Genomic DNA, 25,486 nt, shown 5'->3' on the forward strand with positions numbered 1-25,486 from the left:
CAGTCTAAACATCCCCAGTGGCAGCATGAGGCCATTGCCTCTTGTCCAGTCTAAACCTACCTAGTGGCAGCTTGAGGCCATTGCCTCTTGTCCAGTCTAAACATCCCCAGTGGCAGCTTGAGGCCATTCCCTCTTGTTCTATCACTACTTACCTGTGAGCAGAGCCCAGCAGCAGCCTCTCTATGACCTCCTTTCAGGTAGCTGTAGACAGCAATGAGGTCTGCCCTCAGCCTCCTCTGTTTCAAACTAAAGCAGGAGGGGTTGGAACTAGATTATCTTTAAGGTCTCTTCCAACTCAAACCATCCTGTGACTGTGAACTGGGCAAGAGCTAGGAAATGAACCAGTGCCAAAGGAATGGGTGACAAAGCTGGTAGGAGGCCTGGAGCACAGCCCTGTGAGGAGAGGCTGAGGGAGCTGGGGGGGTGCAGCCTGCAGCAGAGGAGGCTCAGGGCAGAGCTCATTGCTGTCTGCAGCTGCCTGCAGGGAGGCTGTAGCCAGGTGGGGTTGGGCTCTGCTGCCAGGCAGCCAGGGACAGAAGAAGGGGACACAGCCTCAAGCTGTGCCAGGGCAGGTTCAGGCTGGATGTTAGGAGGAAGTTGTTGGCAGAGAGAGTGATTGGCATTGGAATGGGCTGCCCAGGGAGGTGGTGGAGTGGCTGTGGCTGGAGGTGCTGAAGCCAAGCCTGGCTGGGGCACTTGGTGCCATGGTCTGGTTGGTTGGGCAGGGCTGGGTGCTAGGTTGGGCTGGCTGAGCTTGGAGCTCTCTTCCAGCCTGGCTGATTCTATGATTCTATAATTTAACAAACTCAGTGTTCCAGATAGTTATTATTAGTGCTGCTAATCACTAGAAATAGCATCCTCAAAGTCTCAAGAGACAAATTGTCTCAGGGAGCAGTTTCTTTCCAGCTCCCAGGCTTTTCCAGAAGTTCCCAGGGACAGAACAAGGGGACACAGTCTCAAGCTGTGCCAGGGCAGGTTCAGGATGGATGTTAGGAAGAAGTTGTTGTCAGAGAGAGTGATTGGCATTGGAATGGGCTGCCCAGGGAGGTGGTGGAGTGCCCATCCCTGGAGGTGTTTCAAAGGAGGCTGCATGAGGCAGGGTTTAGTTAATTAGAAGGTGTTAGTTGATAGGTTGGATTGGATGATCTCAGAGGTCTTTTCCAACCTGGTCTGTGATTCTGTAAGTGGAGTCAAGAGACATCCAGCTGAGTGTGTGAAAATTAGACACCAAGCATCTGTGCATGCCAAAGTGCCTTTGTGTGTGTGGCTGGCTGCCTGTCTGCTCCTGAAGCTCTGCCTCTGAAATCACATTGGACTTCTGACTTGTCTCTTTTTCTAGGCCTGAAGTGAACTTGAAGAAGTACACTGGCTGCCTCAAAGAGATTGAAATCTCCAGGACACCATACAATATCTTGAGTAGTCCTGATTTTGTTGGTCTGACCAAAGGATGCACACTGGAGGTCAGTCTGGTTTTGATCTGACTGGGTGTAGCTCTGTTGTCCTTCCTGGGGTTGTGACATAACATACTCACTGCATGTCAGCTATTCAGATGCACACAGGGCTCTAACCTGAAGCTCAGAAGCTGTATCTAAGGGAAAGAAGGATGGAAGGAGGCTGATCAGCAAGGAGAGCAGTCTTGGAGCATGCCCAGAGAGGAGCAACCCAGCTGGGGAAGGGTCTGGAGAGCAGGGCTGGGGAGGAGCAGCTGAGGGAGCTGGAGGGGTTTAGTCTGGAGAAGAGGAGGCTGAGGGTAGAGCTCATTGCTCTCTACAGCTCCCTGAGAGGAGGCTGCAGTGAGGTGGGGGTTGGGCTCTGCTCCCTACCCTCAGGTGATAGGAGGAGAGGAAATGTCCTGAAATTGTGCCAGGTTAGGTTGGAGATGAGGAAAAATGTCTTTGCTGCCAGAGTGGTCAGGACTTGGCACAGGCTGCCCAGGGAGGTGGTGGAGTCCTCATCCCTGGAGGTGTTCAAGCAACCTGTGGGCATGGCACTGTGGGGCATGGTTTAGTGGCCACGGTGGGGTTGGGTTGCTGCTTGGACTGGATGATCTGGGAGGTCTCTCCCAACCAAATCTTGATTCTATGAAAAGTCACACAAGCACAGAACTGTAAGGGCCAGCATGAGGCCAGATGCATCTGGCACAAGGTGGCCATTTTGAAGTGTTGAGGTTTGCAGTGAAGCTCAAATGTGAAGCCAGCAGATAGCTCAGAGGCTCTGGAATCAGCAAAAGTGTTCTGCAGAAGTTCGTTTGCACTTCCTTGGGACTCTCTGCTGGCTAGGAAATGAGTGCAGTTGTGTTCATGGTCTTCTGCTGAGTCTTAGGGAGCACCTCAGATTTCACCTGCTTTGGTAACACTGAAGGCTCCAGAGCATGAAATCTAACTGGAATAAGCATTTTGCTGTGGTGTTAAATCAAATGTTCCCTTTGCACAAACCAGGGTATGTAGGATAATTACAAAGAAGGGAAGTGACAACAAAAGACAAGCACAGAATCAATCAGGCTGGAAAAGACCTCTGAGATCATCCAGTCCAACCTAGCACCTAACACCTTCCTATTAACTAAACCCTGGCACCAAGTGCCTCATGAGGCCTCCAGGGATGGGGACTCCACCACCTCCCTGGGCAGCCCATTCCAATGCCAATCACTCTCTCTGACAACAACTTCCTCCTAACATCCACCTTCAACCTGCCCTGGCACAGCTTGAGGCTGTGTCCCCTTGTTCTGTTGCTGGCTGCCTGGCAGCAGAACCCAACCCCACCTGGCTACACCCTCCCTGCAGGGAGCTGTAGACAGCAATGAGCTCTGCCCTGAGCCTCCTCTTCTGCAGGCTAAGTGATGACTGGATCTACACTCAGTTATTTCCATGTCCTAGTTTAAATTTCCCAGAGACCCCCAATATAGCTAACAGAACCAATCCAATAGTAGGATGCCTTCCCCTCTCCTCTCCACCCCCTTTTGGAAAGAAAGGAATTAGATGGAGAGAGGGAGAAGGTAAAACACCACACCCAAAATGGAGTCTTGCTTTGATTTGGAAGTTAAAAGAAAAGAAACTTTACCAAAGTTAAATACCAAAAGGTATTTAAGGCAGGGAAGGTCCAAAGAGGTATAGGGAAGGGAAACAAGATGCAAACAGGCAGATTGATGGCAATGGATTAGGGAGGGACAGGAAGGGTTTGTCCACCGTGTGGAAGGATGCCCAGGTGGTAAAAGAAGAGCAGCAGCAGGAACAAGGGTGGTGCTAGCAGGCAGGGAGGCAAAAGAAAGGAAGGAAGAAACAGGAGGTTCCTCTGCTTTTATAGGGGCCCTAGACCTGAAGTGGGAGTGGGCTAAGCACTGCACCTGGGGTCAGGGTCAGAGCACCCCCAGGGAGGAGTCAGGAGGACCTGGGGTCAGGTCCAGACCACCCCCAGGGAGAAGTCAGGAGGATCTGGGGTCAGGTCCAGACCCATCCTCAGGGAGGAGCCAGAAGGACCTGGGGTCAGATCCAGACCAGCCCCAAGGAGGAGCCAGGAGGGCCTGGGGTCAGGGTCAGACCCACCCCAGGAGGGCTGACCCTTCACACATGCCAAAGGTGGTGAGTGCAGCAGCTGGGCTGTGTGGCATCCCCTCTGGAGCTGAGAGCAGTGCAGCACCAGGAGCTGGCAGCTGGCTTTGGGAGCTGCTCCTGTGGGCTGCTCTTCCACAGCAGCTGGCAGCAATTCCAGGAGGTCTTCAGGAACAGCCACTGATTTATTCTTTTCATGACATATTCTCCTCTTTAAATTGCATGGAATCATAGAAGAGCTTCACTTAGAGGGGATTTTAAAGATCATCCAGTTCCAACCTCCCTGCCATGGGCAGAGACACCTCCCACTAGCCCAGGCTGCTCAAAGCCTCATCCAGCCTGGTCTTAATGGCTACCTATGGCCAAACAGTTGGGCCATGTGGAGCCAGTGCTTCATTTATCAGCCTGAGCCAGCAAGAAAGCAGTGATGCTAAGTGAAGCACTAATTCTGAAGTGACTGATTAGTGAACACATTGTCTGGGCACATCTGGCAAACACCAGAGTGCAGTTTGTGTCCACATTGGCTTTGGTTATCTCTTGTGTTGACTGAAAAGCCAAACCAGGGGACAGCACTGCTGTAACAACCCACCTGTGAGCACTTCCTGGTGCATGTTGATCTCTTCTCCCAGGTAACTGTGAGAGGAGGAGGAATGGCCTCAAGCTGCACCAGGGGAGGGTTAGGATGGACATGAGGTAAAGCAGAAGTCACTGAAAGCGTTGTCAGGCTGCCCAGAGGTGCTTCAGTCATTGTCCCTGGAGGGGTTTATGACCCATGTAGATGTGGTGCTTGAGGTTAAAGTAGAGTAGGGTTGGACTTGATGATCTCAAAGGCCTTTTCCAATCTCAGTGATCCTCTGATTCTGCCTTTAATCCAAGAGGATTTACTGCAACAAGGCTGGAACTTTGCCTTCCCGTAAGGTAGGATTTCAGGAGCAGTTTGCTGCTGCCAGATGTAAGCAGGTAAATTAGTGTTGGCACAACACCCTGAGAAGGGAATTGCTCAGTCTTTATTACTGCTTTCCACTCTTCACACCAGTTATGTTCAGCCAGTTGGGTATTTTAGGTAAGAAGTCTTCCCCCATGTCCATGCTCTTGCTTTTTACCCTACTCATGCACTGTCTTGTCCTCCCTACAGAACATTTACACCGTGAGCTTCCCCAAGCCAGGCTTTGTGGAGCTGCAGCCTGTCTCCTTTGACCTGGGCACAGAAATCAACCTCTCCTTCAGCACCAAGAACGAATCTGGGATCATCTTGTTCGGCACCAGTGGCACAATTGTGCCCCCCAGGAGGAAACGTGGGGACGGTGGCTGGAGAGCTGCTGCTCCGAGGAGGAAGCGCAGGCAGACAGGACAGGTAGGAAGAACCCAGCACAGGAGAAAGGGAGCTCAGAGCTCTGCTGAAGCCCTGCCCTTGGTTTGTGTCAGGGCAGCCAGGTGTTTATGCTGCAGTGACACTTCAGAGCTTGGGAATGAATTGCTTCTAATGCTGTCCTTGATCTGACAGAGGCTCAGGGTTGGGACTTTTTGGCACTGGAGCATTGTTTGGCTTAAAGGTTTACAGCAAGGCATCCATTGCTTGTTGCTAATGTAGGCACAGAGAGAGGGAGTCCAGAGGAGGCCACAAAGATGATCCAAGAACTGGAGTATCCCTGCTATGAGGATAGGCAGAGGGAGCTGGGGGTGCTCAGCCTGGAAGACTCCAGGGGGAACTCATAGTGGCCTTCCACTATCTGAAGGGATCCTTCAGGAGGGCTGCAGAGGGACTTTCCCTGAGGGTGTCTAGAGTCAGGACAAGGGGCTGCCAGTGTTGCACCCCAGAGTAGCAATGGTAACACCAGTATGGTTAAATAACTGCTCTCCAATGATGCCCTTTATTGCAGTGACACAGTGACTGCAATGCCAACCTGGGAGAGGCATGCACAGCCAGCTTGGTTAAGATTGGTACCTGGGGAGGCTTAAGGTTCTGTGTGAGGGACAGATAGGTTAAACTTACATAAACAACTTGCAGGGTCAGCCTCCTGCAGCCAGCAGAGCCTGCCTCCTGCAGCTGCATGTGGGGCTTTGCTTCACTAGACAGTCCCTGCCTCCGGGATGGGCTCAAGGATGCTCTGCAGCACAGGTTGCTCATGGTCATCAGTTCATGTCCTCTGCTAGCAAGAAATCCATCCACAAGGGGGAATGGTTTGAAGCTGAGGGAGAGCAGGGTTAGACTGGATCTCAGGATGTTCTTTGGTATGAGGGTGCTGAGACTCTGGAATAGGATGCCAAGGGGGGTGATGGATGCTCTCTTCCTGGAGGTATTCAAGGCCAGACTGGATGTGGCCTCAGACAACCAAGTCTGGTTAAGAGGCATCCCTGCCCGTGGCCCCAAGGTTGGAGTAGATGATCTCTGAGGTCTCTGTGGCTCTATACAACAGGTTTGGAAGCTTTTACTGCACAAAGGAGCCTTTTTGTTTTCTTCTTTCAATCCAACCTAACTACTGCAGAGCACTGCTCTGAGGACTGCTTCTGCACTTAGGAATTCTTGGAAATGCTTAGCACAAGATAAGCCTCTTCTTTGTGTGGCATCACTGCTGTGGGCTGTCAAACTGAGGAGTGCTCCAGCATCTCCTTCTGTCCCACGAGATGGAAATCTGCAGTGCAGATCCTTCCTGAAGAAGAGGATAGAGACAGTCTGCTGAGAGGAAGTACCTGCAGAGTCTGTAGAGAGGAAGTACCTACAGAGCCCAAGTGACTGCTGGTGAGAGTGTGGTTGTGTTGGCAGTTTGTTGTGCAGGACACCACACAGCAGCCTCCCTCACAATGCAGCAGGACCCATCAGTGAACAGGGCAGATGATTCTATGATCACTTCTTACCTGGTGGGACCTCCTCAGCACCTGCTACCTCCTCCTTCTCTGGTGGCATCCCAAAGTCTTTGCCCTCTAGCCAGTTTGTGATGACTTCCAAGGTTCCCTGCTGGCCAGGGATCCCTCTTTGAGCCCGTGGTGGCTCCATGTGACAGCAGTTGTGTGAGGGGCAGAGGGGACCCTTCCTTTGACCAGCAGCAGCCAGGGTACCAGGAGGAGCTGTGCTTCAGCACCAACCACTTCCAAGACAGCTTCAACTCCTTCATACACTGCCAGCATCTCTTCTGCAGTCAGAGTGGAGCTGGCCTCAGATTTTTTGTACCCCCAAGGGTCCCAGAGCACTGGCACAGGCCTCCCAGAGAGGTTGTGGAGTCTCCTTCCCTGGAGACTCTCAAGGCCTGTCTGGATGTGTTCCTGTGTGATCTGTGCTAGATTGTGTGGTCCTGCCAGGCTTGGCTTCAACACCTCCAGGCACAGCCACTCCACCACCTCCCTGGGCAGCCCATTCCAATGCCAATCACTCTCTCTGACAACAACTTCCTCCTAACACCAGCCTGAACCTGCCCTGGCACAGCTTCAGGCTGTGTCCCCTTCTTCTGTCCCTGGCTGCCTGGCAGCAGAGCCCAACCCCACCTGGCTACAGCCTCCCTGCAGGGAGCTGCAGGCAGCAATGAGCTCTGCCCTGAGCCTCCTCTGCTGCAGGCTGCACACCCCCAGCTCCCTCAGCCTCTCCTCACAGGGCTGTGCTCCAGGCCCCTCCCCAGCCTTGTTGCCCTTCTCTGGACACCTTCCAGCACCTCAACATCTCTTTTGAATTGAGGAGCCCAGAGTCAGGTTGGAAGAGAGCTCCAAGCTCAGCCAGCCCAACCTGGAACCCATCCCTGGCCAACCAACCAGACCATGGCACTAAGTGCCCCAGCCAGGCTTGGCTTCAACACCTCCAGGCACAGCCACTCCACCACCTCCCTGGGCAGCCCATTCCAATGCCTTCTTCTTGCCCAATCAAACCTCCAGAGATGGAGGTGGTGGTGGGGGGAGAAGGAATTTGGAGTGCCCCACAACAGTGTGATCTGCAGAGTTCCCTTCCAACCCCTACTGTTCTGTGTGATTGTGAGCACCTCCACTGGCTGCTTCAGCTGTGGCCCCTCACAACTCCTGCTGCAGAGAATTAACCCTCTCTTAGCTGAACCCAGGAGAGGTTGCTGTTGGAAATTGCTCAAAGCTTGATTAATTCAAAAACTTTCAGACAGACATAGTACAAGAGAGAGAAACTGAGTATTTTTGGTGCTTTCTTTGCCCAGGACTCCTGGGAAATGCTCTCTCATTATTCTCTTTCCAGCCTCTTCTGGAAGAGAGCTCTTGGTGACCTGGAGGAGCACACTCCAGGAGCAGCCCATTATAAAGGCTCACCCACACGACCATTAACTTTGGGTAGGGGCTCCTTAATCATTTCCCAGCTCCTCAGGTCACAGGAGTGAGCAGGACACTGCTCATTGCTATAGTAACTGGAGGTTAGACCCTGAAAGCTGCTGCAAGGTGATATTGGTTGCTAGAGTAGCTACTGGTGTGATTTTGCAGAGCTCACACTGAGATTGATGCTGTCCAGGCCTCACATCTGCAGCAATCAGAGGAATTGCTGTTTAGAAGTCTCCATCCTTCCCTGCACATGGGCCTGCAGGTTGGTAAATCAGAAGATTTAACTCTCTGAATCAAAAGGTGAAGCTTTCCAGCATGGCCTCCTTTCCCCATTCCTCATTGCTGACTCATTAGCTGGCTGAATGTGAGCCTGCAGTGTGCCCAGGTGGCCAGGGGGGCCACCAGCACCCTGGCCTGGATCAGCAATGAGGTGGCCAGCAGGAGCAGGGCAGGGATTGTGTCCTGTGTTCAGCACTAGTGAGGCTGCACCTTGAGTCCTGGGTTCATTTCTGGGCCACTCACTCCAAGGAGGACATTGAGGTGCAGGAGCATGTCCAGAGAAGGGTAACAAGGCTGCTGAGAGGTCTTGGGCACAAGTCCTGTGAGGAGTAGCTGAGGGAGCTGGGAGTGTTCAGCTTGAGGTGAGACCTCATTGTGCTCTACAGCTATGTCAAAGGAGGTTGTAACAAGGTGGGGTCTGGCCTCTTCTCCAAGGTAGCAAGTGACTGGATGAGAGGTAATGGCCTCAAGTTGCACCAGAGGAGGTTTAAGTTGCTTATTAGGGAAAGTTTCTTCACCAAAAGGCCCTGGAACAGCTCAGGGAGGTGGTGGAGTCACCATCCCTGGAGGTGTTTAAAAGACATCTGGATGAGGAGCTCAGAAACTTGGTCTAAGAGTTGTGTACAGAGAGATGTTAGGTGATGGTTGGATTTGATGATCCCAAGGTATCACAGTGTCACAGTATCATCAGGGTTGGAAGAGACCTCACAGATCATCAAGTCCAACCCTTTAGCACAGAGCTCAAGGCCAGACCATGGCACCAAGTGCCACGTCCAGTCCTGCCTTGAACAGCTCCAGGGACGGCGACTCCACCACCTCCCCGGGCAGCCCATTCCAGTGTCCAATGACTCTCTCAGGGAAGAACTTTCTCCTCACCTCCAGCCTAAATCTCCCCTGGCACAGCCTGAGGCTGTGTCCTCTTGTTCTGGTGCTGACCACCTGAGAGAAGAGAGCAACCTCCTCCTGGCCACAACCTCCCCTCAGGTAGTTGCAGACAGCAATAAGGTCACCCCTGAGCCTCCTCTTCTCCAGGCTAACCAATCCCAGCTCCCTCAGCCTCTCCTCCTAGGGCTGTGCTCAAGGCCTCTCCCCAGCCTCGTTGCCCTTCTCTGGACACGCTCAAGCATCTCCTAAACTGGGGGGCCCAGAACTGAACACAGCACTCAAGGTGTGGTCTTACCAGCCAGGCCATCCTGTGGTTCCATGATTAGAGTCATACAAGAGTCTGAGCACAGCAGCAGCAGCAGCAGCACTGAAGCAGCAGTACCAGGTCTGCCAATTCCAAGCCGGGGTAGGAAAAGGAAACACAGGCACCAATGGAAAACCAAGGGAGAACAGCTCTTTGCAAATGTAACCTTCTTTCTCATACTACCTGCAGGCCTACTATGCAGTCTTCCTGAACAGAGGTCGTCTGGAGGTGCACATCTCCAGTGGGAGCAGGGATCCCCACAGGATCACCATCAGGCCAGAAGCTGGCAAGTTCCACGACGGCAGAGCACACTCCGTGCGCATCGAGAGAGCCAGAGGGTAAGGAATGAGGCTGGAGCACCTCTCCTGCTGGCACAGCCTGAGGCAGTTGGGGCACCTTAGGGCAGCCTTCCAGTACCTGAAGGGAGCTATGGGAGAGCTGGGGAGGGACTTTTTCATAGAATCATAGAGTCACAGAATCAGAGTCACAGAATCAGAGTCACAGAATCACCAGAATGACAGAATCAGAATGACAGAATCAGAGTTACAGAATCACAGAATCACCAGAATGACATAATCAGAATCACAGAATCAGAATCACAGAATCACCAGAATGACATAATCAGAATCACAGAATCAGAATCACAGAATCACCAGAATCACAGAATCAGAATCACAGAATCAGAATCACAGAATCACAGAATCACCAGAATGACATAATCAGAATGACATAATCAGAATGACAGAATCACCAGAATGACAGAAGCAGAATCCCAGAATCAGAGTCACAGAATCACAGTCACAGAGTCACAGAATCACCAGAATGACAGAAGCAGAATCACAGAATCAGAGTCACAGAATCACAGAGCCACAGAGTCACCAGAATGACAGAATCAGAATCACAGAATCAGAGTCACAGAATCACAGAATCACCAGAATCACAGAATCAGAATCACAGAATCAGAGTCACAGAATCACAGTCACAGAGCCACAGAATCACCAGAACCACAGAATCAGTCACAGAATCACAGATTCATAGAACCACAGTCACAGAATCACAGACTCACAGCATCACAGAATCACAGACTCATAGCATCACAGAATCACAGACTCATGGAACCACAGTCACAGAATCACAGACTCATAGCATCACAGAATCACAGACTCATGGAACCACAGTCACAGAATCACAGACTCACAGCATCACAGAATCACAGACTCATAGCATCACAGAATCACAGACTCATAGCATCACAGAATCACAGAATCATGGAACCACAGTCACAGAATCACAGACTCATAGCATCACAGAATCACAGACTCATGGAACCACAGTCACAGACTCACAGACTCATAGCACCACAGAATCACAGACTCATAGCATCACAGAATCACAGTATCACAGACTAACAGAGTCCTAGGATGATCCAGGCCAGAAGGGACCTCTAGAGGTCATCCAGTCCTGCCATCCTGCAGTCAGCAGGTACATCCCCACCAGACCAGGTCACTCAGGGCCCCATCAAGCCTCACTTTGAATGTCTCCCTTCATAGTAATTTTTCCAAGGTCTTGGGGTGATAGGACAAGAGGGAATGGTTTGAAACTAGAGCAGGGTAGATTGAGGTTGGAGATGAGGAAGAAATTCTTGACAGTGAAGGTAGTGAGAGACTGGAACAGGTTGCTCAAGGAGGATGTGGATGCCCTCTCCTTGGAGGTACTTCAGGCCAGGCTGGAGGAGGCCTGGGCTGGTGGGAGGTGTTGCTGCCCATGGCAGGGGGGTTCCAACTGGAACTGGGTTCCAACTGGATCTGTAAGGTCCCTTCCAACCCAAACCATCCTGTGCCTCTGAAATCTGTATCAGTGCCCAGAGCACACAGCACAGCTAATTCAGCAAAATGAGTGCAGTGGAGTCTGCAGCGATGTGTTGAGCTGTGCTGAGGCAGAGCACTCTCAGAGCTCAGTGTGTGCTCATTACTCTCACATGCTTCTTTAGGCCTGTTTCTCCAGGGACCTGCCTTGGTCTGATTTGGCTTCTTAACCTCCTGGCTCTCTGCAAATCGTTTTTATCAATCAAATCTGCAGATGACAAACACTGCTGCAGTGCATTCAGTCAGCTCCTCCAGGCAGGTTTTCTGAGGGTGCCAATGGCAGCAGCTCAGCAGCCTGTAGCCTTTCTGGGGCACCATGTGCTGCTTTGGGCATGGGGGTGTTACAGAGGTGCCCAGCTAAAGATGGGCAAACAAGGAAGAGACAGTCCCAGATAAACAGCAGTCATTCTTAGAGCCTCAGAGTCATAGAACCAGAGCATTGTTTTGGTTGGAAAAGACCTTTGAGATGATCCAGTCCAACACTGATCTAAAACCACCATGGCCATTAACCCATGTCCCCAAGGGCCATGTCTGCACATTGCTTGAACACCTCCAGGGATGGTGACTCCATAGAATCATGGAATCAACCAGGATGGAAGAGACCTCCAGGCTCATCCAGTCCAACCTAGCACCCAGCCCTGGGGTTGGAAGGGCAGGAGGTTTTCCAGACCCCAGTGTTAACTCGTCTGTGTTGTCACTGTGTGTCCTGTCGCTGGCACTGTTTACCTCTCACTCAAAGGCTCTTGGAGTGTTCCACTGCAATTAGTTTCTAAGCCAGGAACTGGCTCAAACTGCCACAGTTGGGCTCCATGTCCTCTGGAGGTCCCTTCCAACCCCTTCTGTTCTGTGGTTCTGTGAAATCCTTCAGACTGCCCCCAAAGAGAAGACTTCCTCAACCCTTTGCAACAGACATCACCTGCTACAACCCTTTGCAGCAGACATCACCTGCTACAACCCTTTGCAACAGACATCACCTGCTACAACCCTTTGCAACAGACATTACCTGCTACAACCCTTTGCAAGAGATGTCACTTGCCACAACCCTTTGCAACAGACATCACTTGCTACAACCCTTTGCAACAGACGTCACTTGCTACAACCCTTTGCAACAGACATCACTTGCTACAACCCTTTGCAACAGACATCACCTGCTACAACCCTTTGCAACAGACGTCACTTGCCACAACCCTTTGCAAGAGACGTCACTTGCTACAACGCTTTGCAAGAGACGTCACTTGCTACAACCCTTTGCAAGAGATGTCACTTGCTACAACCCTTTGCAACAGACGTCACTTGCCACAACCCTTTGCAACAGATGTCACTTGCCACAACCCTTTGCAACAGATGTCACTTGCCACAACCCTTTGCAACAGATGTCACTTGCCACAACCCTTTGCAACAGACATCACTTGCCACAACCCTTTGCAACAGACGTCACTTGCTACAACCCTTTGCAACAGACGTCACTTGCCACAACCCTTTGCAACAGATGTCACTTGCCACAACCCTTTGCAACAGACATCACTTGCCACAACCCTTTGCAACAGACGTCACTTGCCACAACCCTTTGCAACAGACGTCACTTGCCACAACCCTTTGCAACAGACGTCACTTGCTACAACGCTTTGCAAGAGATGTCACTTGCTACAACCCTTTGCAACAGACATCACTTGCCACAACCCTTTGCAACAGACATTACCTGCTACAACCCTTTGCAACAGACGTCACTTGCCACAACCCTTTGCAACAGACGTCACTTGCTACAACGCTTTGCAAGAGATGTCACTTGCTACAACCCTTTGCAAGAGATGTCACTTGCTACAACCCTTTGCAACAGACATCACTTGCCACAACCCTTTGCAACAGACATCACTTGCCACAACCCTTTGCAACAGACATCACTTGCTACAACCCTTTGCAAGAGATGTCACTTGCCACAACCCTTTGCAACAGACGTCACTTGCTACAACCCTTTGCAACAGATGTCACTTGCCACAACCCTTTGCAAGAGATGTCACTTGCTACAACCCTTTGCAAGAGATGTCACTTGCCACAACCCTTTGCAACAGACATCACTTGCTACAACCCTTTGCAACAGACGTCACTTGCTACAACCCTTTGCAACAGATGTCACTTGCCACAACCCTTTGCAACAGACGTCACTTGCCACAACCCTTTGCAACAGACAACACTTGCTACAACCCTTTGCAACAGATGTCACTTGCCACAACCCTTTGCAACAGACGTCACTTGCTACAACCCTTTGCAAGAGATGTCACTTGCCACAACCCTTTGCAACAGACATCACTTGCCACAACCCTTTGCAACAGACATTACCTGCTACAACCCTTTGCAACAGACGTCACTTGCTACAACCCTTTGCAACAGACATCACTTGCTACAACCCTTTGCAACAGACGTCACTTGCTACAACCCTTTGCAACAGACGTCACTTGCTACAACCCTTTGCAACAGACGTCACTTGCTACAACCCTTTGCAACAGACAACACTTGCTACAACCCTTTGCAACAGATGTCACTTGCCACAACCCTTTGCAACAGACGTCACTTGCTACAACCCTTTGCAACAGACATTACCTGCTACAACCCTTTGCAACAGACGTCACTTGCTACAACCCTTTGCAACAGACAACACTTGCTACAACCCTTTGCAACAGATGTCACTTGCCACAACCCTTTGCAACAGACGTCACTTGCTACAACCCTTTGCAACAGACAACACTTGCTACAACCCTTTGCAACAGATGTCACTTGCTACAACCCTTTGCAAGAGATGTCACTTGCCACAACCCTTTGCAACAGACAACACTTGCTACAACCCTTTGCAACAGATGTCACTTGCCACAACCCTTTGCAACAGACGTCACTTGCTACAACCCTTTGCAAGAGATGTCACTTGCCACAACCCTTTGCAACAGACGTCACTTGCCACAACCCTTTGCAACAGACAACACTTGCTACAACCCTTTGCAACAGATGTCACTTGCTACAACCCTTTGCAACAGACGTCACTTGCTACAACCCTTTGCAGCAGACATCACTTGCTTACAGCTTTCTATGGATCCATCCCAAACCTATGCTGAAGCTGGGCAGTTTGCATTTAGCCCAGCAGTTGTCTAGCTCAGCTTCTCAAGTTACTCCCACTTCTGTCTGGGGCTTGTGTAAATAAGCCAAGCATTTGAGCTATGAAGGGTTGTGGTGAGTAGGTCAAGAGAGGTTCTCCTGCCCCTCTGCTCTGCCCTGCTGAGGCCACAGCTGGAGTACTGTGTTCAGTTCTGGACACCCTAGTTCAAGAGGGACATAGAACTGCTTGAGAGAGTCCAGCACAGAGCCACAAAGATGCTGAAGGGAATGGAACAGCTCTGTTAGGAGAGCCTGAGGGAGCTGGGGCTGTGCTGCTGGGAGAGGAGACTGAGAGGTGACCTCAGCAATACTGATAAAGATGCAAAAGTGAGTGCCAGAGGCTGGAGCCAGCTCTGCTGGGTGATGCCAGGGACAGCACAAGGGGCAGTGGTGGAAGCTGAGGCAGAGGAAGTTCCATGGAAACATGAGGAGGATTTTTCCCTGTGAGGGTGCCAGAGCCTGGCACAGGCTGCCCAGGGGGGCTGTGGAGTCTCCCTCTCTGGAGACATTCCAGAGCTGCCTGGATGTGTTCCTGTGTGACCTGCTCTGGGTGCTGCTGCTCTGGCAGGGCTTGGCCTGGCTGAGCTTTGGAGGTCCCTTCCAGCTCCTGACACTCTGTGTTGCTGTGGTTCTATGAAAACAGCCTCTGGTCAAGAAACATTTTCAACTGCCAGTTGCTGACACATGTCAGAACAAGAGGAAATGGCCTAAAGCTGCACCAGGGGACGTTCAGGAAACATCTGTTCATGGAAAAGGTCATCAGGTACTGGAAGAGGCTGCCCAGGGAAGTGGTGGAGTCTCCATCCTGGAGGTGTTCAAGAAACCTGTGGGCATGGCACTTTGGACATGGTTTCATGGCCATGGTGGTGTTGGGTTGAAGGTTGGACTGGATGATCTTAGAGGGCTTTTCCAACCCATGCAATTCTCTGGTTCTCCAAGTCTAACATTCAGGTTGCTGGGTGTTACAGCTGGGGGAACAGGAGTTGCAAAGTGGTGACTTCAGTGGCAGCAATGACCAGAGTAAAATGTGTGTTTCTTTGCTTTTAACTCTTATCAACAGGATGTTCACTGTTCAAGTAGATGAAGACAAAGTCCAGACTCAGAGACTGCCAACAGACCAGCCCATCCCTGTTAAGAAGCTCTTTGTGGGGGGTGCCTCTCCTGCATTTCAGATTGCCCCTCTCAGGAACATCCCAGCCTTTGAGGGCTGTATCTGGAATCTTGTCATCAATGCCACGTAAGTCTCCCCAGGGCCAGCAAATGAAGTCTGGTTAAATGGCTCAGCTGCCAAAAGAAAGTTCACTCATGCAAGGAGTCTCACTAACAGCAAGCCCTGGAGGATGATCTGTTCCCTTCCCATGCCTTTCCTTTTCTGGCTGCAATGTGCACTCCACAGGCTGTGCTGTTAAGGAGCTGCTTTACAGACAAGGCAGCCCCTGCCTGTTTAGACATAAAGTCAGAGACACTGACCAGTGAGACTTGCCTCAGGGCTAGGAATGCTCTGCTCTAACCCCTGAGTTTGATTTGAGCTCTTGCAGCTTGGTCTCCAAATGCTAAGAGCCACCAGAGGAATTCATTTGCTCTCTGCAATCTGCATGCTGCAGTGGCCTGGAAGCAGCACTGGGGCAAACAGGAAGGGAAGAGTGGATAAAGGAGAACCTCTGTAGGAAGTGCCCATATCTAAACCTTCCTTTCACATAACTCAGGTACATAAATTTGGATCTCATCCCCCAAACTCCGTGGAAGAGAAAGACTTCTCCACAGTGTGCTCCAGCCTGCCCAGGCTGGTGAAGCTGCTGAAGTCCAGCATCAGTAAATTTGTAGATGACACCAAGCTAGGAGCAGCTGTGGAGCTGTTGGAGGGTAGGAGAGCCCTGCAGAGGGACCTGGCCAGGCTGGATGGGTGGGCAGAGGCCAAGGGGATGAGACTGAACAAGGCCAAGGGCAGGGTTCTGCACTTTGGCCACAACAAGCCCAAGCAGCACTACAGGCTGGGGCCAGAGTGGCTGAGAGCAGCCAGACAGAGAGGGAGCTGGGGGTGCTGGGAGAGAGGAGCTGAAGCTGAGGCAGCAGTGCCCAGGTGGGCAGCAGAGCCAATGGCATCCTGGGCTGGCTCAGGAGCAGTGTGGGCAGCAGGACAAGAGAGGTTCTTCTGCCCCTGTGCTCAGCACTGCTCAGGCCACCCCTGGAGTGCTGTGTCCAGTTCTGGGCTCCTCAACTCCAGAGAGATGTTGAGGTGCTGGAAGGTGTTTGGAGAAGGGCAGCAAGGCTGGGGAGGGGCCTGGAGCACAGCCCTGTGAGGAGAGGCTGAGGGAGCTGGGGGTGTGCAGCCTGCAGCAGAGGAGGCTCAGGGCAGAGCTCATTGCTGTCTGCAGCTGCCTGCAGGGAGGCTGTAGCCAGGTGGGGTTGGGCTCTGATGCCAGGCAAGCAGCAGCAGAAGAAGGGGACACAGCCTCAAGCTGTGCCAGGGCAGGTTGAGGGTAGATGTTAGGAGGAAGTTGTTGTCAGAGAGAGTGATTGGCATTGGAATGGGCTGCCCAGGGAGGTGGTGGAGTGGCTGTGGCTGGAGGTGTTGAAGCCAAGCCTGGCTGGGGCACTTAGTGCCATGGTCTGGTTGACTGGCCAGGGCTGGGTGCTAGGTTGGGCTGGCTGAGCTTGGAGCTCTCTTCCAACCTGGCTGACTCTGTGATTCTGTGATGATCCTAAGGGGGTGCCTGTCTCTCTGCACTGACTGCAGGAAGGAAAGCCAAGGGTGACTGCCACCTCAACTGAAGTGTCCTGCTTCTAGACCTCACACAGATGGGATGAGGCCTGGCTCTTATGCCCCACAAAGTGGCAGTGGCAGCACTCTGCAGCATCAATATTGATGTGAAATGGGAGGTAAGAAGGCAGAAAAGCTAACAGCAGACATCAATTTCCTTGTGTGTTCTCAGCCCCATGGACTTTGCCCAGCCTGTGTCCTTTGAAAACGCAGACATTGGCCAATGTCCCTCTCTGGAGCCAGAGGTTAGGCCACCTGAGGATGAAGACAAACCAACCCCTGCAACAGTCCTGATCCAGCCTGAAGCAGTCACCGATGAGCAGAGAGAAAGGCCAAGGACTCCTCCTGCTTCTCCTCCTCCTCCAACACCATCTGTATCCCCAGCACTTGTAAGTGTAGATCACTTCACTCTGATACAACTTTCTTTTCCCAGGCAAGATCAATAATGTGGCCACTGAGAACAGGGAATTAGTTTGCCACAAAAGGAGCAACAATCCAGCATGATATTGTACATTCAGCACGACCTTGTGGCAGGTCACTAACACCTGGGGGTAGTGGAAAATTGGTTGATGTCATTTGCTTGGAATACCACAAGAGTAACTTTTAGCCTGGGGAAGAGGAGGCTCAGAAGTGATCTCATTGCTGCTGCCTACAACTACTGAAGGGAGGCTGTAGCCAGGTGGAGTTGGGCTCTGCTGCCAAGCAGCCAGCAGCAGAACAAGGGGACACAGCCTCAAGTTGAGCCAGTGGAGGTCTAGGCTGGATGTGAGGAGGAAGTTGTTGGCAGAGAGAGTGATTGGCATTGGAATGGGCTGCCCAGGGAGGTGGTGGAGTCACCATCCATGGAAGTATTGAAGCAAAGCCTGGATGAGGCATTTAGTGCCATGGTCTGGTTGACTGGCCAGGGCTGGGTGCTAGGTTGGGCTGGCTGAGCTTGGAGCTCTCTTCCAACCTGCTTGATTCTATGATTCTGTGAAGGGCCCCAAACTGAACCTACAATTCAGTGTGTGGCCTCACCAGTGCAGAACAGAAGGGGATAATCCCATCCCTGTAGCTGCTGGCCACACTGTTCCTGATCCAGGCTGGATGCCATGGGCATTCTTGGCCACTGGCTCATCTTCAGCTGGCCATCAGTCAGCACCTTCAGGTCCTTCTTCTGTATCCAGGCAGCAGCAGGCAGTCTTACACAGCAAAACTGAAGAAGAAACAACCTCTGTCATAAGTGTGGCAGCCTTGCAAGTTGCTGCAGCATTTTCCTATCCAAAGGAGATATGTTTAGATGTCTGCATCTTAAGCTGAATGATATCCACTGGGAGATATTCCTGGTGGGAAGATCCTTTGCATTTCATTACAGCTGCATACAACCCACCAATGTATGCAGGACAGAGCTCACTGTGGGTGAGGTTTCCAAACAGAGTGGAAAGACTCACAGGATGTTAGGGGTTGGAAGGGACCTCCATAGATCAGAGTCCAACCTCCCTGCCAGAGCAGGAGCAGAGAACTACCACAGGTCACTCAGGAACACATCCAGACAGGGCTGGAAAGGCTCCAGAGAAGGAGACTCCACAGCCTCTCTGGGCAGCCTGTGCCAGGGCTCTGGACCCTGACAGTCAAGAAGTTCTTCCTCATGTTGAGGTGGAACCTCCTGTGCTGCAGTTTATGCCCAGTGCACCTTGTCCTATCCCTGGGCACAGCTGAGCAGAGGCTGTCCCCATGGCTCCCATTAGGAGCCTGTTTACCTTAATTCACACTCTTACAACAAGAGAGGTTTAGAATTTAACCTCTGCAATATTTAACTTGCAAATGCAAATGGGTCAGGAATTCTGACAGGTGCTCCAGCACTGGCTTCATTTGGGGAGGTGCTCCCACTCCAGATCAGGTTTAATCTTCATCCCAATTTCACATCTAGGATAGATTTAGACTGGACATGAGGTGGTGAGACACTGGAACAGGTTGCCCAGGGAAGTTGTGGCCATCTCATCCCTGTAAGAGGTTAAGATCATGCTGGATAAGGCTTTGAGCAACCTGGGCTAGTGGGAGGTGTCCCTGCTTATGGCAGGGAGGTTGGGACTGGATAATGTGAAAGGTCCCTTCAAGCTCAAGACATTCGATGATTCATGACTCTAGTTCCAGCCCTCCTGCCATGGGCAGGGACACCTCCCACTAGCCCAGGTTGCTCAAAGACTCATCCAATCTGGCCTTGAACAATTCCAGGGAAGGGATACCCACAGCCTCTCTGGGCAACTTGTGCCATTGTCTCATCACCCTCACTGGAAATAATTTCTTCCTCATCTGCAGTCTCACTCTCTCCTCTCCCAGCTCAGAGCCAATGTCCCTCATCCTGTCACTCCCAGCCCTTCTCACAAGTCCCTCCCCAGCTCTCCTGTAGCCCTTTCAGGTCCAGGAAGGCTGCTCTGGACCTGAGCCTCCTTTTCTCCAGGCTGAGCAGCCCCAACTCTCCCAGCCTGTCCCCATAGGGGAGGTTCTTGGTTCGTCTTGGTGGTCTCCTCTGGACCCTCTCCAACAGTTCCCCGTCCTTCTTCTGTTGGGTGCTCAATAACTGTACCAAGAACTCCAGATGAGGTCTCAAGAGAGCAGAGCAAAGGGGCAGAGAGGTTGAGGGAGCTGGGCCTGTTTAGCCTGGAGAAGAGGAGGCTCAGGGGTGATCTTATTACTGTCTACAACTACCTGAAGGGGCATTGTAGCCAGGTGGGGTTGGCCTCTTCTCCCAGGTAACCAGCAATAGAACAAGGGGACACAGTCTCAAGCTGTGCCAGGGGAGGTATAGGCTGGATGTTAAGAAGAAGTTCTTCACAGAGAGAGTGATTGGCATTGGAATGGGCTGCCCAGGGAGGTGGTGGAGGCATCGTCCCTGGGGGTCTTCAAGCAAAGACTGGATGAGGCACTTAGTGCCATGGTGTGGTTGACTGGCTAGGGCTGGGTGCTAGGTTGGACTGGATGATCTTGGAGGTCTCTTCCAACCTGCTTGCTTCTATGATTCTATGATTCTTGTGCTGCTTCTCTCCTTGCTCTGGATGCAACCAGCACACAGCTGCCTGCTGGGCTGCAAGTGACAGTTGCCGGCTCATGGGGAGTTTGCCATCAGCCAGCACCCCCAGGTCCTTCCAGAAGGAAGACTCCTTAGCAAACGCAGTGATCTGTGTACCCGGGAAAGGGATCCGTGGTTCAGACGTGCTCCCAGCCCCAGCCTCCTGCAGGCGGCTCTAGGGCCGCGCTTCGGAGCCGCTGCCAGCAGGGGGCGCAGTGGTAAGGCGAGGGCTGCGCTGCAGCTGCTTGCGGCGCTGCTGGCAGATGTGCAGCATCCGAAGGCGACCAGAGAGAGAAGAGCAAGCAGGCAGCAGCGAGGCAGCAAGGGTTAAGCAGCCTGGCGCACACTGCTGTGAAAGGGTGCAGTGAGCAGCTGTTCTGTCCCTCCATCGAGCATTGCAAAGAGAACAGAAAGCCACAGGAGCACCTCAGCGAGCGAGGGCAGACTTCCTCGCAGCTCAAATAGCCACACTGAGGGGAGCCTGTTCATTAGTGCCAGCAACCAGGCACACTGTAAAGAGGTGAGGTTTGTAGCTCACACATCAAGGATGAACTTCAAACAGGAGTCCATAGACTCCAAGATCATCCAGTCCAACTATCAACCCAGCCCCACCATGGCCACTAAACCATGCCCCACAGTGCCATGCCCGCAGGTTGCTTGAACACCTCCAGGGATGGGGACTCCACCACCTCCCTGGGCAGCCTGTGCCAGTGCCTGACCACCTGCTCAGGAAAGAGCTTCCTCCCAACAGCCAACCCAAACCTCCCCTGACACAACCTGAGGCCATTTCCTCCTGTGCTATCATCAGTAACTGGGGAGCAGAGACCAGCTCCAGCCTCACTGCAGCCTCCTGTTAGGTAGCTGTAGAGGGCAATAAGGTCTCCTCTCAGCCTCCTCTTCCCCAGGCTAAACACCCCCAGCTCCCTCAGCAGCTCCTCACAGGCCATGTTTGCCAGAGCTCTCCCCAGCCTCATTGCCCTTCTCTGCCCTGCTTCAGCACCTCAGTGTCCCTCCTGTGCTGTGGTGACCCAAACTGGGCACAGCACTCGAGGTGTGGGCTCAGGAGTGCTGAGCACAGGGGCATGAGCACCTCCCTGCTCCTGCTGCTCACACCTTGCTGATCCAGGCCAGGATGCTGTTGGCCTTCTTGCCCACCTGGGCACACTGCTGGCTCATGGTCAGCTCTGGCCACCAACAGTCCCAGGTCTCTTTCCACCAGGCAGCTCTCCAGCCTGTAGTGCTGCTGGGGGTTGTTGTGGCCAAAGTGTATGACCTGGCACTTGGCCTGGTTAAACCTCATGCCACTGGCATCAGCCCATGGCTCCAGCCTGTCCAAATGCCTCTGCAGGGCCTTCCTACCCTCCAGCAGATTGACACTTGTGCTTCATTTGGTGTCACCTCAATGTCCTTCTTGGAGTGAGGGGCCCAAAACTGCACCCAGAACTCCAGCTGTGGCCTCACCAGTGCAAACAGAAATAAAACACCATGACTCCACCTTCTCTTCTGGAAAACACAAACCTGCTTTAGTGTTCTGAAGGCCTGAAAGCATTTAAAGCAAGGCAAGCTTTTGGGTACCTTTTATGTTCATCTGAGCTCTCCAAAGTACTTTTCTGGGGAACATTAGAAGGAAATAAGTAGCTACATCTAATAATGACCTGGCACTCACAGTGCACTCAGTTATGCAGAAGCTGACTGTAGGACTGCATATAGCAAACGCACAGCAGAGAAGAATCATCTCCATGTAACAGACTTCAATCAGGTATCTGTGCAACTTAAGGACTTTTAGTAGCTCTTTTAAAGTCCTAAAAGGACCTTTTTTTCCCTCTCTGTTATCCACCTGCATGTGAAAAGGGAGGCTTGCTTAATCCCAGATGCAAAACCATGCTGCATTCATTTTGGGCTCCTCAGTTGCAGAGGGACAGAGATCTGCTGGAGAGTCCAGTGGAGGTCTACGAGGATGCTGAGGGGACTGGAGCACTGCCTGCTGAGGAGAGGCTGAGGGACCTGGGGCTGCTTAGTCTGGAGAAGACTGAGAGGGGATTGAATCAATGTTTATAACTATCTGAGGGCTGGGATTCAGGGTGGGGGGACAGGCTCTGCTCACTGCTCCCTGGGATAGGACAAGCAGCAATGGATGGAAGCTGCAGCACAGGAGGTTCCAGCTCAGCACAAGGGGGAACTTCTTGGCTGGAAGGGTCCCAGAGCCCTGGCACAGGCTGCCCAGAGAGGCTGTGGAGTCTCCTTCTCAGGAGCCTTTCCAGGCCTGTCTGGATGTGCTGCTGTGTGCCCTGAGCTGGATTGGATGGTCCTGCTCTGGCAGGGGGTTGGACTGGGTGGTCCCTTCGGGTCCCTTCCAACCCCTGCCATCTGTGATCTGTGAACCCCAGCCTCTGTGAAAGGCAAGACAAGACCAAGAAGTAGGACAGCTGGGAAATGCTCAGGTCTGCTGCTGCTTGCTACAGCTGGCAAACGTTTGCCAGCCCTGAGTAACTGCTGCTTCTGCCCCCTGTTCACTGCTGCTCAGGACTCGCTTGCCGCTGCCGTGAGGAGCGCCAGCCTGAGCGCCGCCACCGCCGCAACGGTATCCTGCACTGGTTCTCCATGCACTGCCTCACTGCTTCACTGACACTGCACTGAGCTGTGGGCACTGCCTCACTGAACTGACACTGCACTGAGCTGTGGGCACTGCCTCACTGCTTGAACTAACACTGCACTGAGCTGTGGGCACTGCCTCACTGAACTAACACTGCACTGAGCTGTGGGCACTGCCTCACTGCTTGAACTGACACTGCACTGAGCTGTGGGCACTGCCTCACTGCTTGAACTGACACTGCACTGAGCTGTGGGCACTGCCTCACTGAACTGACACTGCACTGAGCTGTGGGCACTGCCTCACTGAACTGACACTGCACTGAGCTGTGGGCACTGCCTCACTGCTTGAACTGACACTGCACTGAGCTGTGGGCACTGCCTCACTGAACTGACACTGCACTGAGCTGTGGGCACTGCCTCACTGCTTGAACTAACACTGCACTGAGCTGTGGGCACTGCCTCACTGAACTAACACTGCACTGAGCTGTGGGCACTGCCTCACTGCTTGAACTGACACTGCACTGAGCTGTGGGCACTGCCTCGCTGAACTGACACTGCACTGAGCTATGGGCACTGCCTCACTGCTTGAACTAACACTGCACTGAGCTGTGGGGACTGCCTCACTGTTTGAACACTGCACTGAGCTGTGGGCACTGCCTCACTGTTAGAACTAACACTGCACTGAGCTGTGGGCACTGCCTCACTGAACTGATACTGCACTGAGCTGTGGGCACTGCCTCACTGCTTGAACTAACACTGCACTGAGCTGTGGGGGCTGCCTCACTGCTTGAACTAACACTGCACTGAGCTGTGGGGGCTGCCTCACTGCTTGAACTAACACTGCACTGAGCTGTGGGCACTGCCTCACTGCTTGAACTAACACTGCACTGAGCTGTGGGCACTGCCTCACTGCTTGAACTAACACTGCACTGAGCTGTGGGCACTGCCTCACTGCTTGAACTAACACTGCACTGACCTGTGGGCACTACCTCACTGCTTGAACTAACACTGCACTGAGCCATGGGGACTGCCTCACTGTTTGAACACTGCACTGAGCTGTGGGCTCTGCCTCACTGTTAGAACTAACACTGCACTGAGCTGTGAGTCCTGGAAGGCTGTGAAGCTGCCTATCCTTGGAGAAACTTACCCCAGGCATGGGACTGTGAATAAAACCTGGAAGCATTTTAGCACAGCCTACTGATGTGCTTTCTTCTGCTGCCATTTGCACACCAGGCTAACGAATGTTCACTCTTACTGATCACTACTGACAGTAAATAATCAGTGTCTACTTGGTGTGATTCCATCACAGTGTTTGGCACTGCTCAGTGTTTGCCCTCCCTTAGTCATTCTGCTGGGCTGAAGTAACTCTCTAGTGGCTGCTGGTGAGCAGCCAGTGCCAGGGTCAGACCCTCTGACTGGCAGACACAGGCCTAGGACTGAATTTACTGCCAGAGAATCAGAAAATCACAGAATGGGTTGGACTGGGAGGCACCTTCAGGGTCATCCAGTTCCAACCCCCTGCCATGGGCAGGGACACCTTCCACCAGTCCAGGTTCCTCAAGGCCTTATCCAGCCTGACCTTGAACACCTCCAAGGAGGGGACATCCACAACCTTGCTGGGCAGCCTGAGCCAGTGTCTCACCACCCTAGCTGAAAACAATCTCTGCCTCATCTCCACTCTCACTCTCCCTTCTCCCAGTTCAAACCATTGTCCCTTGTCCTCTCACTCCTAGCCCTTGCTAAAAGTCCCTCCCCAGCTCTCCTGTAGCCCCTTCAGGGAGTGGCTCTGTAAGGTCTCTCTGAACTTCATGAGACCAACCTGTCCAGCCTGTCCAGTTCCCCCTGGATGCCATCCCTCCCTCCCAGTGTGTCAGCTGCACCACACAGCTTAGTGTCATCTGCAAACTCGCTGAGGGTGCCCCAGTCCCAGTGTCAGGCCAGGTCAGTGCACCATGACATAGCTGTGCCACTCAGACTGTGGCAGTGCCTTTTCTGCTCCACTACCAGCAGCCAGTCCCTGTCTTCACCTTGCCATGAGCCCAAAGGCTGCTGAAAGCATCCAGACACAGAATTGGTATTCACTTACTTGGAGCTTGGAGATGAACCTCAACACCTTCAAAAATCATTAGAAACTGCACCCAGCATGATGGGAACATGGCAGTGTCCTGCTGTCTGCCAGCCACTGGAGGACTGCTCTCACATGCTCCTAACTGAGGGGGTGGCCTGAACTGGCCCTGTTTGCTCCCTGCACTGCACACAGATCTCTGCCTCTTGTAATGCATGGTCTGGAAAATGTCACACCCAATCCATGGTGTTCTGCTCTGTCACACCCATCCATGGTGCTCTGCTCTGTCACACCCATCCATGCTGTTCTGCTCTGTCACACCCATCCATGGTGCTCTGCTCTGTCACACCCATCCATGGTGCTCTGCTCTGTCACATCCATCCATGCTGTTCTGCTCTGTCACACCCATGCATGGTGCTCTGCTCTGTCACACCCATCCATGCTGCTCTGCTCTGTCACACCCATCCATGGTGTCCTGCTCTGTCACACCCATCCGTGGTGTTCTGCTCTGTCACACCCATCCATGCTGCTCTGCTCTGTCACACCCATCCATGGTGTTCTCTCTGTCACACCCATCCATGCTGTTCTGCTCTGTCACACCCATCCATGGTGCTCTGCTCTGTCACACCCATCCATGCTGTTCTGCTCTGTCACACCCATCCATGCTGTTCTGCTCTGTCACACCCATCCATGGTGCTCTGCTCTGTCACACCCATTCATGGTGTTCTGCTCTG

General features: G+C 52.5%; 1 protein-coding gene across 1 annotated transcript in view; it reads left to right on the forward strand.

The window, feature by feature from the left end:
* The window catches only part of LAMA2 (laminin subunit alpha 2), a 554,587-nt gene that overhangs the window by 511,545 nt on the left and 17,556 nt on the right, over window positions 1-25,486 (forward strand). The window contains exons 52-56 of the mRNA XM_064170111.1: window positions 1,340-1,460; window positions 4,681-4,899; window positions 9,466-9,614; window positions 15,346-15,522; window positions 17,219-17,435. Coding sequence (XP_064026181.1) covers window positions 1,340-1,460; window positions 4,681-4,899; window positions 9,466-9,614; window positions 15,346-15,522; window positions 17,219-17,435 — 883 coding nt within the window. The remainder of the gene's footprint in view (window positions 1-1,339; window positions 1,461-4,680; window positions 4,900-9,465; window positions 9,615-15,345; window positions 15,523-17,218; window positions 17,436-25,486) is intronic.

Source organism: Pogoniulus pusillus, chromosome 33 (assembly GCF_015220805.1).
Source record: "Pogoniulus pusillus isolate bPogPus1 chromosome 33, bPogPus1.pri, whole genome shotgun sequence".
NCBI classification, from domain to species: domain Eukaryota; kingdom Metazoa; phylum Chordata; class Aves; order Piciformes; family Lybiidae; genus Pogoniulus; species Pogoniulus pusillus.